General features: G+C 38.3%; 1 protein-coding gene across 1 annotated transcript in view; it reads right to left on the reverse strand.

Moving 5' to 3' along the window:
- The window catches only part of PLCB1 (phospholipase C, beta 1 (phosphoinositide-specific)), a 409303-nt gene that overhangs the window by 100350 nt on the left and 288698 nt on the right, over positions 1-20255 (reverse strand). Inside the window, exons 11-14 of the mRNA XM_010575057.1 lie at positions 11933-12090; positions 7562-7644; positions 722-806; positions 51-228 (exon numbers count right to left, since the gene is read on the reverse strand). Coding sequence (XP_010573359.1) covers positions 51-228; positions 722-806; positions 7562-7644; positions 11933-12090 — 504 coding nt within the window. The remainder of the gene's footprint in view (positions 1-50; positions 229-721; positions 807-7561; positions 7645-11932; positions 12091-20255) is intronic.

Genomic DNA, 20255 nt, shown 5'->3' on the forward strand with positions numbered 1-20255 from the left:
TTAAGCATTTGGGTTTTAGGGACAAATATATTTGTAGATTCAATTCATACCTGCTCCAGGGGAGGAAGGTTCAAACATACTAGACGTATCACTGCATGTGTTGGAAGCTTGCTCCGAAAGCTTCTTTTTTGCACTTCCATCTGCAGACTTATGTGACTTCTTTTTATTCTTCACCAGAATTTTATACATTAAATCCATGGGGCTTGGAAGAGGAACCCCAGGTTCAAGCTTGCAGGAAAAGAAAGAGAAATTTATTACAACAACAAAAGAAACGAGCTTATGGTAATTTCTTAGGGCCCACATGGTGCAAGATAATTTTGTAACCTCTATAAGCCCTGTTAAAATGAAACGTATTTTGCACAAGAGGTAATCTCAACATTAAACGAAACAGGGCTACTGAGGGCACTTAAGAAGAAAAGAAAAATGCTTTATGAAATGTCTACAGCAATAACTGAAATAAGTATTAGTTCAAATATGAAAGCCTACATTATAAAATGGCAGCTATGAGAATCAATTGCATTTAGAAGATCACAATTCACTGTATCAGAACAATCTCTGCATCAGAAATTATATGCTTAAGTCACCAACAGCTCACGTTGTTTAACCCTCTCCTTTAGACTCTGTTTTGAAAGGCCGTGTATGAGGAATGACACAGGACTGAAACACTTAAATAACAATTCACACAGATCTTTGTGATCTGATAAATACCAAACCATATTACCGGGTATTTTTCCAATGGATCCATAAGCAATGCATCTCCAAATATTAATCTGCAGTACTCTGCCATTTTTGCCTGTTGTTTAGGGCTAAAAGGGAGAAAAGAAAGAAAGAAATGAGTCCTACTAATGCTACAGAGTGAAAGCAGCAGTAATGGAATATCTAAAATCCCTAAACTAGATATAATTTCCCGATCCAATTGCTGTGAATTTTTCAGAGAGACCTAGATATATCATGCAATTATTCCCATTCCTCTGATAGAGCTTATCAAAAGGATCACACATGAAGTAAAGGCACTAGTCAATTGAATAATAGTGAAACTGAACTTTAACATTGAGGTATATTTTCCCATGCACTTAGAAAATAAAAAAATGAGGGTGTCAGTTGTTACCTTTAGGGAAATAACCATTACGCGAATTTGCATCTTTCAGGCAACATTTTTATTCGAAGTTTAAGTATTTTCCTCCTTATGTTACTTTCTACATATGCCTGGCATTCTTCTCACACACATATCCCCCCAACCCCATTTGGATATTGTTGTCTTTTTGTCATACCTGATCTGGGGCACAAAACCCAAAACAGTTACACAGAAAGGAGTCTCCTGTGCAGGTGTCTCTGTTAAATTTCCCGAGCCAAGGGTACCTATCGCCTCACTCAGCATGTCCATAAGGCACAGCCATACAGAAGAAGGGGCAGAAGACATTACTTGGGTCTCAAAACCAGCAAAGCTGCATCAGTTATAGGCACTGGTAGAGAAGCAGCTAGTTTTACTGCAGATTTCTAAAATGCAGTTAGTTTTACTGCCCATTTTCTGCTAAAACGCAGTCCACTTTCCCACCCTATTTGTCAGCCCATGTGAGGTGGGTGCTGTGCCTGTGCAGCGTGTCAGCCCGTTCAGGCGCAGCCCTGCCTGGAGCTGCGGCTGCACCTCTGCACTGTGCTCCACAACAAAGCAACGACCCATCTGCAGACCTCCTGGGCTGGGTTTGCACCAAAAGCTTGCACTGTTCTCACCAGCTCACTCAGAATTACTTCCCCTGACATATCCTCACTGGCAGTCATAGCGTAGATGTAATTGTGCTACTGCTAAGATGTATTATCTCAGTTTGGAGAATTGCTGTAATAAGTGTTTTTATATGCATACTATTACATGCAGCATGCATGTTATGTGTATATAACTGGGACCAACATATCAGGACAGTCGTCTTAGCGGGGATCTGGATGTAATAACAAGCTGCTAGGTGGAGCTGCTCAATGATCATTTTATGCTTGTTTGGGTATGTGGTCAGATTCCTTTTTTAAAAAAATTTAAATTTTATTTAAAATCAGGTAGAGTGTCAAATTTTACCATAGAAAATTACTTCAGCAGTTTTCACTACATCCTCTAGAAGTAAACTGAACCTCAGTAAACTCGGCTTATAATCAATTTTCCCAAAGTGCAACCAAAGAATGAAACAATTCCTATATATCAGTGATGGGAGTTTTAGGACTGAAGACAGGTTATACTCTTGGAAATATTATCAAATCATCTTAAAATGCAGCTCATTGCTACAGTCACTCTCTTTCTAATTTTAGACAACTGTCTATTTTTGTAATATGTGCCTGTTTAAAATCTGTAACATCTGGGCTTAGGTACTTTTAAAAGTTTCCTTTTTTGACACTCTGTTGAGAAGTCTTGATTAAAGGACAGGTTTATATTGCTTAATATAACTTCCTCAACTATTGTTAATTATGATCTGCGTATCATGGAAGATACATGGATGGTATTCGCGGTTATGTTACCATGGAGCTATTTTTCATGACAAAATAGAGCTGGGTATATAGGAAAAAAGGAGTGCTCATTTTTCTCTTGCGAACCAAGAGTACAGCCACTACTGTGTCTAGTTTGTCATTAGCTACCAGCTGAGCACCTGGCACTGCAGCTCTTCCTGGGGTCAGCAAGGCCAAACCAGAGCTGAGATAAAGGCTGGGTGGCATTTGAATCAGAAAATGTAATTTCCCTGAGATCAGCATTCTGGATGTCCCTTGAAGCAGATAGGGGGTGAACTGGTCATTAGCTCAGTCACTGACAAAATATATTGTGAGGAGGCTTTAAATTATTCCACAAAGCTATGCAAGTGCTTCATGCAGTTTAAATCACTACAGCATTTCATTAATGCTTTCTTTTGCGTGCAGCCAATTCTGCAAAAAAAAGCTAAAAGCCACTTTTAGCTGAGGATGGAAAATTAAGATGAAGACGAGCAAGGCAGTGGAACTAAGAACCCACAAGGGAAGTGATGGGAAGAATAGATCAGGCTACGACAGTGCGTTAGCTATTCCTAACCGCCAGCTACCAAGGAAAATAAAGGCGCCTCACTCTAGTAAGCAAGCAGACTAGGTATTTGCTATCAGTCTAGGGTCATTATAGCAAATTTTATTTCCGACTTCGCCACCAGTGTATATTTTGAATAGACCCATGCTCTTAGAACCCAGAAAATTCAAAGGACATCTTCTTGAATCAAAAGAGCACAATTATTGAAATTGTAGTAATTAGATGTGACATCAGCATTTTTAAATGGGCACATCAACTCCAGAAAGAACTCTTGATATGAATCCCCCCAAAATATGCAAGAATTAGATCTAATAAATTTCAAACTATCACCACAGCTAGAACAAATTCTTCTGATCTTCTGTGATTACTTACATGTTTACCTCAAAGAGAGCACAGTGAGAACTTTCATTTTTGCAAAAGAGAAAAATGTAATGCAACACTATTTCTGTTTAGCGTTTACATTCCAATGTCACTGCATCCCAGCAGCAGAAAGAAGGAAAAGGAAAAATACGTAAAAAACTAACGTTTTTTAATACTATAAACCAATCTTGCAGTAGTAGAAAGGCCAAAGGAGGAAAACCTTGACATTACAAAATTACTTGTCTTTGTGAACTGGACTATATGCACAGTTATTTTTAAAAGCTCCTAAGAGGGAATAAAAAATATTTAGGAGTACCAGCATTTAACTGAGTGGTAGGGTTTTTGTGTTCTCTCTCTCTTTTTTATATATACATGTAGAGTTTCAAGAGATAGATCATTAGTAATAGTACAGATTATGTATTACTATTATAGTAGTTTAAAAGCTGGAATATCAGTTTCTTTTTATTTTCCCTTCTTTAAAAATTATGAACCAGAGCAACAGATTGAAATACCAGCTTTTCTACATCAACATATTTCCCCATTTGTGTTATGAAACAAAAAAGCAGGTATTTCCCAGTCCACATCTACTATTATTGGAAAGTCTCTCAGCATTCATGTATTGTAATGAGAATCGATTGCCTGAAAAGAGCTGACTTTATCTGCCTTATGATTTTCACTGTGCAGACATGGATGGGTAGCACATACACTAATTATATATGCCCCCAAAATGTGCCAGGGCAAGGGAAGATAAAGTGGGAACATCATACCTGGAGATATGGAAATACAAAGAATATTAAGAAATGTTTTCATTACTATTACTGTACCGCTTGTATTTTGTTTTACTGTGTTTGTATTATGCCTATTATGAAAGTCAATCACAGAGGCTCTTTGGCACTACTGCACTACTACTGCTCCTAACAATATATTATCATCACTTCTGCAGAGATCCTTCTTCTGCATAAGACAAAGACACAGACACTTCCCAGAAGATTCTGAAATAATTTAAAGTGTAAGAACAAAAAGTGATAAAAATCCTGTTAATATTTGAAATCACAATTCCAGCAAGAAACCAGCAATATGAATAACTGTAATTAAATTTAATCTTGGAAGCAATCTTACATGGATACTGCTCAAGGATCACTTAACCTTTTTGCTATATCATCAGTACAGTTCTAATTATAGAGTGTCTGCTTTTAGATTTGCAGATTGCTTATCTTCTTGCAAGCCCAATTTCAAACGTCAAGGTCTTCTTGAGGTCTTTTCAATGTTTTCAAGGCACTTCTCTATTTTTTGACAGAACCACATTTTTTCTCAGTACTGTCTTTTCTTCATTGTGCATGTTTTCCCTTCAATATAAATGATGGTATATATAATATTTTATATATTCTAAAATCTATATGCTTGCCTCTTTTTCTAAACTTTTTATTGTATAAAAACAGGCAAGAAGAAATATACTACATAATGGAGTTATAGCAAAGGAAATGAAAATTCTTCATGTGCTATATAGACATTAGAGAGAAGTCCTTCTAGGAAAAACATTGAGAGAAAGCAAAATGAGATGATTAACACTATGTGCTAACAAGTGATTTGTTCCCTAGGTGGACAAAAAGTGTTAAAAATATTCTCATGAACATAAACCAGAAGGAAGAAAAATTGCATTTTAAGTCCAGTGGTAATTAACGCTGTCACATCTATGGTGGTGATGTAAAACTTATTTACCTCTGATAATCGCAGTCTGTTTAAAAGTCATGAATAGAGAACACAAGCTAAAACCGTATTTCTGTTTAAGCCAACACCAAAATTTCCACTGCTTTGTATGGGACCAGCATTTCATACATGAATACTGATTCTTGTAACTTGAAAATCAGAAGAAAAATTTGGTCACCCAAAAGTAGAAACTGATGTCAGAAGATTTGTTTGACAGCAATTCTATAAAAACACTTAGCATTTTTTGTTAATACTCAGGGCAAAGCCCATCTTTTAAGATCCAGGAGAAAAACAACATTCCAAGTAAATGAAAAGACAAACGGAGCATTCCATGAAATTAGGTGAAGGTTTCTGTGAGTGGCATGACTAATTGCAGATTTCTCTAGCAACTAGTGAAGAAATGAAGAGATAATTGTAGCAGTTGGTAAAATAACTAGAAATTATTTTCAGCCAAAGCAAAATTAGAAATCATACTCATTAAGTCTGATGATTTACTGCAGCAAAAAATAATAAATAGCAATAAAGCCTCAGATAGAGAAAATACTTGATACTGTTTTTGCAGACTTGCTTTGCTAAAAACCTATGTCATAGCAGTGCATGGAAAAGGACATCAAATAATACGCTTAGGGATAATTCATTATTCCATGACTGGAGTTTTCTGAAGAGAAAGGTTCAATGGTTTCTGCAGGGCAAATTCTAAAGATTGGAGTAATGCAGCAGTAAGTAACTGTTCCCTTTTTGACACGTTCCTGCAGTATCACATCACCTTTAGTTTTGACAATGTTTCATCTTACAGTTTTAAAGCCAGTTTTGTATGTAACTTATATCTGACAGGAGTTTATATTACACAAGTATTTACTTCTTTACTTCCCTAAAATAGAACAGATTGCCCTGGAATAGCTGAAGATTTAAGTCTTAATGACTTTAAAGGAAGAAAAATGTAACCCTTCTGGTTAAAATAAACTGGACGTTGCTTTTTCTCTGCCTTATAGTAATGCAGTGAATGTATATTTTAACAAAAACAGAAGAATGAATACAAAATACAATACATTGAAGAATGATGGTTGAGATCTTTTCTAAAGACCAGAGGTTGCATTTGGAAGCACTGAGAAAAGCATTGCAAGTTAAAACCTACAGCAGTAGGTGAGCATAAGCAAGTCCAAAGTGATATAACTTACACCAAAAAACCCGGAAGGGACCAATTAGAGAAGGAAATTAAATGCAGTATCTGTGTGGTCTTTCAGAGGAAGACAAAACTAACTAAGCAGGATTTAACAGCTAGCTGTTTGAATCATAACCATGTGGCCTTTAAATGTGTGCAGAGCAAGCACATAATTGTCCAAAAAAGGTAGTGTAAACTTATACTGTAAGACATACAGGTAGTGTTGGTCAGCTCTCAGATTTTAGATTTTTCCACCGACATAATTTTTGATCAGTATTGTCACATCTGTTCTTAAAAACATTCTTACATAGCTTCTTCTACCAGTTCCTTCCCTTATGACATGAATGTTCTTCCTAAAACAATGGAAAAGCAGTTAGCCCTCACCCTTTTCCTCTTTAAGAAGCAGAAGTGCCAACATTTTTTCTGATTTGTATTAAATCATTCATAGCCGCCCCAAAGATTACTTTTTACTTCACATTAAAAAAAAGTTTCTCAGTCCAAACTGGCCCCACAAGCATTGAAAATGTTTTCACAGCAGAAAACAAAAGGCAAAAAGGCAATTGAGGTTAAGGCACATGTTATGTGTCAATGTCACCCCACTTTGAACCATGCGGTCTCTACATTCAAACCCAAAGTTAATGTCAAACTTTAAAAAAGAAGAATCAGAACTAAAATAATAATAATAATAATAATAATAATAATAATAATATAGATCACTGGGACAAATTTAGAAGTGTTCTCACTTATTTTTTCTTTTCTTACACAGAAAAATTGTCCTTTCTTTGTAACTGAAAAAAAACCCAAAAAGAAAACAGCTTAGGTAAACTGGTATTTTTTGGTAGAAAAGAAACAGTTCCTGGCCATCCATATCACCTGTTTCACAATCCTAGCTAGTCTATGGTTCTGGCCTCTACTTCCAGCACATGAGAAACAGACCAAATTCTGTGTACTGAAAATGCTTATAGCACAGAATAGGGTCATAAGCAGGTGAAATATTGTTTCTTTTTCTTTGAAGTACCACTACATTCCAGCAGGACATACCAAGACTGTAAAGCTAACGCAATTTGTCTCACAATTATTCAAACTTTCTCTTTCATACAAAAGGTTTTAATTCAGGAAGGTTTTTTTAAGAACATGACTGATTCATTCTGATCAACGTGGTTACTTAAGCCAATACAAGTTTTTGTGGGGTAAGAGCCGTTGATCATGTCATATAATAAAACTGCCACAAGTGCATACATAATTCCATGCTCAGACCTTATAAAAAATGTAACACCATACAGGAAAACATGGTAATTACTTACGAATCCACATGATTTTCAAAGGAAAGGAGGATTGGAAAGGGTGATGTCTTAAATGCACATTCAGCAATAGCTTCTATTACTTCCTAAAGAATCAAAATACATACAGTTACAAATTTATGTCTCTAGAGAAACAGCATTTTGTCTTTGAAGACAGAAAAGACCCAAAGAGGTCTGAAATAATGCCCAAACTGCCTGAAATCAGACCTTCCATTCTTAACATCCCAGAAAGCTCCGGATGTAGTTTTGCAGCAACCAAATTTTTCAACCTGAACTGTAATCAAATCTCCAAAATGTCTGATGAGCCTCAAGCACTGCATTTCCCAAGAAATGACTTATGTCTGCCTAAATCAATAGTTTAAATGTAAAACTTGGTCTTTGTGTGGAGTTGTTCCATGCCTGAAGCTATGACTTTCATGAACTATTCTGCATAATAATAAACATGCTCTGACAAATGTGTGTCTTCTAAACATCAGCAGCACAATCACGTATCCATAAAATCCTTAGTTACTCTGACTCACAAGTTTTAGTTCCCTCTTTTTTTGATGACAGAAATCTCTTTAAGGCAAAAGAAAGAAAAAAAGAAAAAACATTACTCAGTTACAACAGTTGGCTGTGTAGTAATCATCAAACAGAGGGCTCAGAAACTGAAACTGTTTCCTTTCAGCTCTGATGGAAAATGGTAACTGTAAATCTAGTAGAGAAATCATTTGATAACACTAATTTTAGTGGGGTGCATAATACAGTAATGTACTCACTGTTACAAATCAGTCAATGTTTCTCTATTGGTGTGACTCTGTAACAATTGGAACACAATTGTTTTTACAAAAGAACTTATAAAACACTGAAGACTTTCCATATGCATTGATGTCAAACTCTGGAGTTTGTAAGAACCTGTAAAGCCTGTTCCCTCCCAAATCACAAGGATGACTAAAAACTAAAAGATTTATTTATTTTAAACAAGCCTCCTCTGGGGATTACTTTTGTTCATTTTCTGTACTTTTAAAGGCTCAGTTGAGAAGTGTAACAGCAAGAAATCCGCTTCCTAAAATGAAAGCTGAGCTTCTGGTACATTCCTCTGATGCTGGGTTGCAGAATCCAGAGCTGGAAGCAAAGTACAATCCATCTCAAGATTTGCTGATATGAGCTAGGATACAAACAAAATTTACAGTCTTCATGTACGTAGAAAAAAACACAGCTCATGCACAAATTGTTGTAGCATCTCTTATAAGATGAGAAACTACTGCTCTCAGCACACACAGGTGGTGAATGACTATATTTACTAAACTGCAATCACCAAATATTTAAATGCTTCATGTATCACTAACCATTCATATACTTCAACTAAGACCACTTCTAGTCTTTAAAGAAAGCAGATAGGCAAAGCATTTATTGGAAGAATAATAAATGGTGCAGAAGGCTGGGTGAAAGCAGGTAGGAAGCTGCAGTTTCACAGCAGCGGTTCTCCCATGGGGGAACGCACGATGGAGTGATTCCTGCTGCACACTTTCTTTCCAGCTCCAGTAAATCACTAAGTGCTGGTACCACCTTAATGCTGTTCAGAACCGGTGGGATTCTCAAAAGTATCTAAGGCAATTTTGCCATTACAAGGGAACAGCAGTGCTAAGAATTGGGTTACAAATATTGAGTCCTCCCATCTTGATGCTCTCCACCCAGATCATTAGCACTGGCTTGGTCTCCACCCACCTGCACCCTCCCTGTGGTTATGGAGCATCATGCAGGGCTTAAGAACACTTGAGGCTGGATATAGGAGGTACTGCTAAAAGCAGTCTTTAGGCCCTTCTTGCTCCTACACAGTGCTCAAGCTACTGAGTAAATCCATAAATTTATTTTCAACTGCCCTCTCAACTGCAAGAAGGGATGAAACCCATCATGCATGGAGAAATAACCTGAAAGAGTAAAATCAGGATTACACAGATGAAATCTGAGGATGAGAAGCTCAGGCATGGATTCAGTGGAGAAACAGATATGCTGCTGATTCAGTCTTGCACTGCATTCAAATGTAAATGCAAATTCTCTATGGTCAGAGAGGAACACCATGGTAAGTTGCATACTTTACTCCAGCTGCAGAATGACTCACCTGAAACAGGTCTTCAAGGTATATATAAAGTACACACGCACAGATTCCTGGTTACGGTATGAAAAATATTGTTGGTTCCCTATAAAATCTCACCCTGGCAATAGCTCACAATCTGCAGCTGAGAAAAACCTTACTGATTTCTGTATGTCATGAAGCAAGGTAAAAACCAATCAAACAAAAAAACCACAAAACCTCCAGCAACATGATGATGGGGAGTATATATTGCTTCTGTCTCCACGCTTCAGAAAGCCCATCTGAGGCAGGGAAAACTGACAGACTGAACAGAAGCATTATGTGCCATGGTCATGCCGAAAGTGTGAGCTGATAAATGATTCAGCGTTCAAGACCCAGTGATCACTCTGAATTGATTCACACACTTCTGACACATTATTTCACTACCATTTTGCTCCTCCTCAGCCGAGCAGTACACTTTGAGTGTTGAAAAGAAACCAGCAGTCGATACATTTTTACATTTTACGTTCTGTGTGGAGAAAAAATACTTGCCCTGAAATGACAGATGAAATATTCCTTAGTAGGTTTAAAATACCTTCCAATATCTCTCCTGTCAACACAATGCCTAGGGTTGAACATGTAAATAACCAGGAATAATCCTCATTTCTGCTAATGATCCTTTTAAGAATCAGATTAACTTTGTTTTAAATTCCTGCTCATGACCAAAGGAGTTGAGCTATCTTCCTTAATTAAAGGACTTCCAGCAATCAAACTCTATGCCTACAAACATAATTGGCTTCATACAAACATAACTGAAAAGTTAACAACAAACGTGCAAGAATGTTGTTTTACGTTTTCCTGTGATTAACTCATCAGTGAAGAGTTAGACAAAACAAACTGAAAAAACAAAGGAGTGTTCTGGTGTAAGTGAAACTTGGTGTTTTGTCTGTGTGGCAGCATTGTTTGCTTTTTTTTCCTAAAGGAAGGCACTAGAAGGCAAAAAACCCCCAAACCCAACAATTCGTGCTTCAAGCGTGGGAGACATGCTTCAAAGCTGTAGCTAGTAGAGAAGCCACACCTAACACCTGTAACATAACCAAATTCAGTAGTGAACTTTTTTCCACATCTTCTTGCACACAGGTAAGTCCAGAAATGCATTTCCATGGTGAGTTAGTGTCTCAGATGAACAAGAATTATTTCTTCACACTTCAAAAATGATATCCTGATGTATCATTATAAGCTGTGCTGACTACCAATCTTAATACTATAGAGAAACACCTCCATCCTGCTCCTCTTAACGCCTTGGATCAAAACCATCTTTAAGAATTCCAAGTAGATAACAACTTAAGGTTATTGCTAAGGGTATAGTATCTACTTTTTATTATCAAAAAAGGAAACGGAAGATGAAATTCAGTAATATGGCTGATATGTTTAATGTCTAAATGGCACAAATATCCCCTTCAAAATCTCCAAAGATACTAATTTTTCTTTTTCATCCTCTAGTGCTTCAGATCTGTTCCCAAGTATCAGGGATAAGAGTAACACTGCACACACTGTTATTAGTTTTTTAAATTGTGAATATAATGCTGAGTGTCTGGACCCTGTAGATGGGACCTGCCCATCTGGGCATGAGTAGCCTATTCTCTGCTCATAGGAATTTAAAGGCTTGCAAATTGCAGAGATTTCCATGATAGCTGCTGCTTTCTGCCTCAGTTCAGCACTCGTGTCTCCCACTCCCACTTACCAGGCAGAGAAGAGAAAAAGAGTGTACTGACGCATTGCTTATCGCTGTTCAAATTCTTGCAGCCTTCATCTCAGCTCTCCTCCCTGCCGCACGCTATGGAGCTGTAACACAAACCAGTCCTTCTTCCCCATCCTCCTGGCTCCAGACGCATCCGCAGACCCATTTTACACTGTGTAAAACCAGTTGTGGTGGCAACACCTGGTCTTTCAGCCCTGACTGTGGTCTACCCGTTTCTCTCCCTGTGAGATGTGCTGCAGGGACACGCACAGAAGTATGGACCTGGGCACTGAGCCCAGGCCTCAGATGGTACAGGCTATCACACCATATAATCCCTTTTCTTTCAATTGCCATGATGACCAAGAACCTGTTCCTGTGCAAGGTCCAAATACTGCAACTCTTCTCTTCCAATGATTCTGCACATGCTCTGAAATCTCCTCCTAAAACATCTTTTTGCCCTCACATTTCTCTTCCCTTCCACCTACGCAGTAATGTTCTAGCAATGTATTTGTGATGCATTTTACATGAAAGAAACTGCCCCAGCTGAAGCCAGCTACACCCGTGTGCTGTGTTGCTGTACCTTGAAGGATATTTCAGTTGTCATAGTGAATCCGTGTGTAATGACTGGCTCTTCTTCAGCTGTTCGTCCTTTCCAGCAGTCCAGCTCCACACAGCGGCAGCCTGACAAAAGCACTTGCCGATACATCTCCACTGATGAGTTACCAGCCAGCTGTCCAGCTGTGACAGCACAAGAACATGAAAAAAGGAAAGTCATTTTGGGCCTCGGGAATAAATAGACATAATCTAATAATAATTAAAGTTAACAGCATCTTTTACCCTCAGCTGAGAGGAATAACACTCCAAGGCATACAGAAAGCAGAACATCATAATGGAAATAACTTAGGCAGAGTCAATGTCATGGTTTGGATTCTAGGTTTGGGTTAAATTGCTGTGAGTGAGGATCAACAACCAAACCGAAGCCAACTCAAAAACTTCTGATAGACAGCATCAAATGCATAAAATAAAATAAAATAAAATGGCTTAGCTCTAAAAGACTTTGTTATCCTTTGACAAGCAATGTGAAATTCAGAGGTGACTCAGGACAGCAAGATCACATTTTCTCATAACAAGCAATGCAGTTTAATACAAGATTAAACAAACCTCCTGCACAGTCACTAATGGTACCATTACTAGGTCTCAAATCAATATTTAATACGCTAATCATCGCACTGAGCTGGTCAGTTAAATTTCCTGATGTGATACTGCATTATGTAGGGAGAAATTTAATTAAACTACCAGTTTCCAACAAGGCCATAACATGAATCTAAAAATAAACAAGGAAAACAGCTTTTCCCAAACTCAGGAAGTATGAAACTCCCCTCCCCCAAAAGCAAACCCCCAAAAACGCAAGAAAGAAATCCAATTGTATTCAGGGAAGGATATCCAGCCAGAGTGTCTTCGTCTGCTGTAACAGGTTTGATTCCAGTCATATGGATACAAATTTCTTGCAGCAGAGAGGTAAAGATAATGGAAGAAAGGCTTAGTGCTTGTTTTAGATGTGAAGAAAATAGATGCAGTTTCCTGCTTTCTAGCAGCCTTCCTGAGAAGACTTTGCTGGATTTCTTGAAGGGAATTCACTTGCTTTTTAAGGTGGCACTGAGTTCATTTACACTAAAGATTCTTCACCGATGGGGGACATCTAAATACTTCATCGAGACTGGCATATAATATAATGCAGATTACTCTAATACTCATTCTATTGTCTCTGTGGTTCTGTGTTTAGGGTTTTACGCTGGGAACTACATGTTTTAGTTTGCTTCACGAAATAGCATTGTCTGCTTTCTCTGTGTTTTTACCTTCCACTAAAGACTGTAACAGAAAACCCTTTTTATTTGAAAATTCCTGTTTAGTGTTTGTGTCTGATACATGAGCTGGAGCAATCATTAAATACTCCACAAGGTATTAACATTAGTCCTGTTGAAATCCATAAGATTTCTCAGCTCCTGCTGGAACCAATGGGAAATACATGTTAATAACAGAAGAATTTGGACAGTGCTGGAAGGTTCTGAAAACGCAGAGTCAGCAAAGTGAAAACGTGTCTCTTTTTTTACTTAATTTTTTCCTGTGTTTCCCCTTTCATTATGGCAGATTATCTTTACTCACACAAAAGCCTTTTTGGTGCAATCCCAATGTCTGGATAAGCACTGGCTCTTTTTCTTTGCAGATGCAAACAAGCACGAGCATGGGTCAGGGTACAATAGCACACATTTCTGTGCACTCACCTCTAAGCATCTGCTTATGAAAACTCGGCTCTCAGTATATGGATCTGCTGAACTCTGCTGCCTAAAAAACTACATTCACTTAGAAAACTGTTTTCATGTTGTCTTTCTTTTCCCTCAAAGCCTATTGAATTTGGATTAACAAACTATTTTTATTATTAACAAATTCTGCTATACTTCCTGAGAGACTACTGGCTGTTATTATTGCTAAGCGTTTTGGACTACAAGATCCATAACCTTCAAAAGTGCTTAAGTAAATCATGACATGCATCGCTTGCCATATGACACTTCCCCACACTACTTTATTAATAAGGCTCAGATGTTTTGGAAGAATTCCTGCTAAGGATAAGAGGATATTCAACCTCAAAACATTCAATCTTCAGAAAGACTCCTAGTCGGAGTGCAAAATGCTAGCAAATGTTTTAATAGTCTCAATAGCATATTTTTCTGAAATATCGAATATTAGGAATGTTCCCTCAAATGTTTTTTGCATATATTATTTATAAATTTCTGTTGTGTGAGTCTCTATTTGCATCTATTCCAAACTATTCCTTTAACAGATGCATTCTAAAATGTGCTAACACAGACACTAAAGGGAATACTTACAGTATGGTATTTTTAATATCCTGACTACTGATCAATTTTTAAATACTAGAAATTGAAAGCATTATGTATTCCCTTCTATAATACATGCAGCATCTACAGTAATACCAGAATATTTGTACCCCATCACCCTATATTGGATAAGGAGAAACAGATTTCTACAAAAACTCACTGTTCTAAAAAATATAATCAGCCAAATCATACCTAACAGGACACTAAGCAAAATGAGCCTGTCCTAATTGATATAAGCTGAGGATATGACCCATGTTTCCCCATACAGGTCAGTTCCACACTTCTATAACTTTAAGCAGCTCCTTTCTCAGCAAGTGCATCCTTGATGGGTTCACTCATCACTGTTTTTCCAAGTGAAAGTTATTTGCAATACATGGGCTTAAAATTTGGTTACCATTTTAAGATACATATCCTCCCCAAATGGGGGGATATTTGGATCTGCGTATTTGGAGTCACCTGACTCTTCACTACTCCAGAAACAGAGGCTGCTTCTGCCCCCACGCCCACCCATGGCACCACCTTATCCTGGCATGAAGACGTGCCTGTATACTCCCTTTGCCATGCACAAACATGAGTTGTTTAAACCTCGTCTCTTCAGGCAAGTCCTGGAAAAGCAATCAGTGCTCTGGATGTTGTAGTTTGCAGTGTGCAAACGCAGAGCCCCATACTGCTGGGAGTCTGGGTCTTGACTCCAGAAGCAACAGAAGGTGTTGGCGGCTGGTTTTTTTAGACACGGTACATTTATCTGAATTTAATTTCCTGATGAGCTATTTTGCCACACACAGGACAAGTGAATTAGACCGCCCCCTGTGACATATTCTGGTACTGCTTGTATGTAAGTCAAAATAAGGCTGTCAACCTATGGCTGTTATTTTTAACACTTTACATTGGACCAAAGCAGGACATGCAGTCAGGCTTGCTCCAGCCAGCAGCAGGAATACACTTGCTGTCAGTATTGATTCAGGCCCACCCAAGCCTTCTGCTTCTATGCATCTTCTATGCAACACTTGTGTACGCCAGGAGGCCTGGGACTGGCCAGCCTCTGAGCCTGCATTTTGCTCAGCCGCTAGCAGTGCCCGGGCAGCTCCCACGCTGCAGCCAGGCTATGTAACAGACACTCTCCGGCTTGGGGTGCATGGGGTAACCCTCATCCTAGCTGTGGGACCCACTCGAGAAAGACATACTGCATGACCAGCTGAATCTCTCCAACTGCAGTGAGGGAGTGGGACCCACTGGGACGTACTTACAGAGCCCTTCCCCTGTTGCTGGCTCTCCGTATCTTTCTCTTACAGATTTCAGCTATATGAAGATCTTCAAATGCTGCTACTGGAGTCAGAGAGGTTGCCCAATCCTCAACACAGTTCTAGCCTCCTTAAAGAGGGGGTTTTAGAAAATAACAGATCTCTTATTTCAATATGCTTCAACTAACATATCTCTTATTTCAATATGCTTCAACTAGTTGGCCTAAAGAGGCAAATAAGAGAAGGCGCAGAGGATCTTGAAAACTCACTAAGCAGTAGTGAATGAAATACTACTTAAAGGAAACAAAACACTTTCATGATCTTGACTTTTCTTCTCCTTCTTGAAAATCCAGTTATCTCAGATCAGACCAAACAATATTTTTTTAAAACTCTTTATGCTCACCTCTGCTGCTACTGGAGGCAAGCTTCCTTTAGAAATTTTGGTGTCAGTTGCTGATCTGTATTAGAATAATTAATTTTGCCTTAAGGACACAAGTTATATGATTTTTTTCCTCTCCCTTTTACAAGGTTTCCACTCACTTTTAAAAGTAGAAATTCCCTCAGAGTATGGCTTAAGAAAGAGGGAATTGCATTGGAAAAGCTGGTAAAGGAGGGCAGGTACTGCTTAGGACAACAAAAAAATAAACTGAGGTTTAACAGTGCTAGTATGAACACTCAGCTGTCAAAATTAGAGCAGTGATGTAAAAATATGACAGAGCAGGAGACCCAAGGATTTTTTACTCAGAGTCTGCTTAATTGAGTAGTCATCTTCTCACAAAAGCCAAACTGCCTCAGAGGAACATGCAAGAGAGTCAGGCAGATGGGAATCACCATCTTACTGAAGCTATTTTTTATATATAGGATTTTTTTTGAGAGCAGGGCACATAACTGGTATCTCAGAAAGTTCCATCTAAGACATTCCACACAGACTATCTTCCACTTTGTGAAGCAACAACAGCCTTCCCTCTGCTGCCTTTTTTTTTTTTTTTTTTTTAAATGGCTATAGTCAATTCAACGACATAACTGGAAGTAACTTCCGTGGTTGCACTGAACAGGCCACTGGGCCCAGATAGTGGTCTGTAGCTTCCTTCCTGTGAGACATTTTCCTCAGTATTACACAAGGTTTTATGATATTCTGAAGGGGAATCACAAGAAGTAACGACAGCTGGAAGGTAAAAAAATACCCCCGTAAACTGCTGATGGATGGAAGAGCTGCACAGCAACCACTACTCCTTCTTTTCACCTGTTAGCCCTCGTGCTAAGATAAACTGTGACCCCAGTGCCAGGAAGAACCTCCTTAATCTGTCTTAACACTGCTGGACAGGATTAGCTGGGTCTGCTGGCAGAAGGACAGCTATGGCTCCTCCTCAGCTCAGCTCGTCTCTGCTGCAGGAGCTCCCTGAGGTTTCCTACCCTCTAGTCCATCAGGAAGGACATGGTGGGGCTGGAAGAGAGTAGAGCCTTGGGTCTCATCCGCTGATCACCTGAGCTCAACACAGCAGCCAGCCAAAAACTGCTCTTGATTGTATGACAAACTTATGCTCAGAGCAGGCATCACCCAGCTTTCCTTCCCTTCCATATGGTGCTGTCATCTTGGAAACTGTGAAGATACTGTTTTGGAGGCTTTGAAGGTGAAGAAGGTTTCAAGGAAGTGTTGAATGCAGATAATAAGCAACAACAGTTAGGACTTATGAATCACTGAGAACAGAAAAGCTGGAGGACAGTAGAGGAGAGGCCACAGCAGCAATAAAGAAGAAGAGAACATGCCCCTCATGAGACATTTTTCTAGAAACAACTGGAAGTACTGGACTGTAAGCAAGGACGCAGATGCTGAGGATGAATGGGATAGTCCCACTTTGGCTATGCACGCTAAACTGATAGCTCTGCAGCTTACTGCTGCTGTTATTTTTCCTTTTAGCCAAAGACAAAACATACGTTAAAGCCTTATGATTATCATATTTTGCATTTCACATATACAACAGCAAGTTGCATAGCCATCAAAGTGTGCAATGCTGATAATGACAGGTAATCATTTGTCTTTGACTTTGGGTGCTGCTGAGGGAAATGTTGCAAAGTCACTCCCCACTGTGACAACAGCAGCAACCTGAGGTGAGACTGCTGAGAAACCAGAAAAAAGCAGGGTTGCACATTAAGGGTTGAAAGGAGTAAATAAATAAATATGATACCAGTGAGAAAAAAGATGAGACAGTTAAAAAAAATGTTTCCAAAAGATGACTTATCTTTAAGCTAGCCTAGGTTCACTATAAATCACTTCTTTCTTCATGGATTTTTACCTTTGTTCTTAAAAATTACATTTCCCTAAGAAAAAGAAAGCTGTAACACTTCTAAATAAATAATCAGGACTTGATGTACTGCCAAGGGTTTCTACTAAAGGCTAGGAAAATGATCAGTGTAATTAAAAATAAATTCAGAGTGTGCACATGTTTCTTTTTACGTTATAATGTTTCTTTGTGCATGCTTTTTCTGGGTTTAAAAAACTAACAAAGGGAGAGATAATTGGTAGGGCATTAAGCACAGTAATCATAAAGTATTGCTAGACTGAATGGTTTTCTTATTGTCCTAATAATTATTACATGACTAGTTACTATTTCACAGCTCCACTGAGGGCAGAGGTGCTACTGAAGCTTCCCTTCCAAAGCCATGAGCACTTGAGCAGACCCTTCGAAATCTTCTTGGGAAAAAGAACAGTTTGCCAGCATTAATTTTATTAATTTTACTAAGTCCTTGTTGGAAGAAAGCAAATAGCAATGTGATTGCTGTATCTGGTCTAGCCTCAAAGCAAAATCTAAGGCTGTCAGTCTTTATAATATGCAGATAAAAATCAAACCATTAATCCCATTGTTGGCCAGCTGCCACACATTTACTGAACATAATGAACTCACTAAAAGGGAAGGGCATGTGTTTTGTGCCTGTAAATGTGAAAGTACACACTCTGAAATGGAATTTGAAAGAGATTCAAACTTACTTTGCACTATTCCCGAGTTTACTCTGATTTACTCCCCCCAATTTACTAAGCCAGGAATTTTATGTTACCTTAAGACTGAGGATCATAATTCCAAATGTAGCTTCTGAAATTATTTAGAAATGCAGGCAAAGAAACCTGTAGATGCAATCTGAGATGATTTGCAGACTTTCACATACAAGTCAAAGCGAATTTGTAAAGTTTCAAGATAAACTTTCTTTCTCCTAAAATAATTAAATATTTTAGGTCACTTGTGGTGCAGTTAAAACATTTAGAATAGGTTGGACTAATCATGAATTCCCATCCTTGATTCTTTGTGCTTTGGCTTCTGTGCTTCTAGACCGTTAGAACATGACTGTCCTGATCAGCCCTGATAAAAATCTGTGGTATGGTAACGGCTATTAATTCATGCTGGTAGAGGGGAGAGCAGTACTTTATCTCTTGAGACCAACTTTAAACTGCACTGTCTGTCCTCCCTGTGGGCCTATGCTTCCCACATTTGTACAACAGCTTTACTGTTTTCTTGCAGAAATCTGTATAAAGCTACAGCATTCGGCCTAAGTGAGTCCTAATCCTCACTGACTGAACAAAGTCCATACTGGAGGTAAGAGGCCTGTAAAATATCATAATTAAAAACCGCTTTTCCTTTGGACATGTCTGCACTCTTCCAAAGAGCATAAATTTCTGCATATTGGAATCATAACTTAGAAGTGGCCACACTGATTTTCATTTCTTTTAATTCAGAGAAACAAAAGAGCTGTCAATCTGAATACTTATATGACAAGTTTTAGCACAAAACACATTTTACAGCCAAGATATGAACCTCTGAAAAATGATGTCTAATGGAAACAATGACAGTTCATTTGCTTTATGAAAGCACTAGAAGGTGCTGTAGAAAGTGCTATAACAAACACAAAACAGATGAAAGTAATCACCACATGGTCTGTTTAAACTGGGCATCACCACTGCATGGTTTTGTTTATGTTTTGGCATACTGGCATTCTGAAGAACTTGGGCAGTTAAGGCAAGTCTGTTAATAACATTAAAAAGTCTATGTTATCCATGAGCCATGTTTTTAGCACATACTGTAGCATTACTTCTTTTTGTCTTTTAACATAACACTAAGTTATCAGCAATCATGACAAGACAAAGCAAACATCAAATCAAATAGGAGAGAACTCCCTGTGCACATCTGCTTGTCTAAAATGTTTGTTCCTACATAAACTAAATTAAAATAGTAAATTTACAATTATTTTCTCAAAAGTTAACAGCATCCTAGACTAGAAAATTACTGCCAAAAGTTGGATTCCTGAACTGTCTTCGTTTTTTCAGAATCTTAAAGCACTGTTGACTTTGCTGTGCAACCAATACAGTTCAGACTCATAAACTCTAATTCAAATTAACAGGAGCTTCTGGGTGCTCAACCTTTTTAAAAACACGATAGCACCTAAAACTTTCAGCTCAGACATTAGATACAGTCGGAGACCAGATTTCCATTCCTTGCAGATATGAATGAACTGTCAGAAAGCTATGTGCCATATTGGAACCTCTCTAATCTCTGAATCAAAGCAAATTTCATGGAGCTCAACAAACTGTCAGATTTAATGTTTAGGGGCAAACTTATTAGATACAGAGATGTTTCCCATATTCTGCTTTGCATACTCGTTTGGCTATCCTTGGTTGTCATAAAAATACATTGTTCCCTCTCCTCCCCAAATAAGGTCCTTAATCTGGAATCCTATCTAAGTTGAGGGAAACTTTCCAAGGACTTCACTGGGCTTCAGA

Source organism: Haliaeetus leucocephalus, unplaced genomic scaffold, assembly GCF_000737465.1.
Source record: "Haliaeetus leucocephalus isolate CR32 unplaced genomic scaffold, Haliaeetus_leucocephalus-4.0 Scaffold450, whole genome shotgun sequence".
Lineage (NCBI taxonomy): Eukaryota > Metazoa > Chordata > Aves > Accipitriformes > Accipitridae > Haliaeetus > Haliaeetus leucocephalus.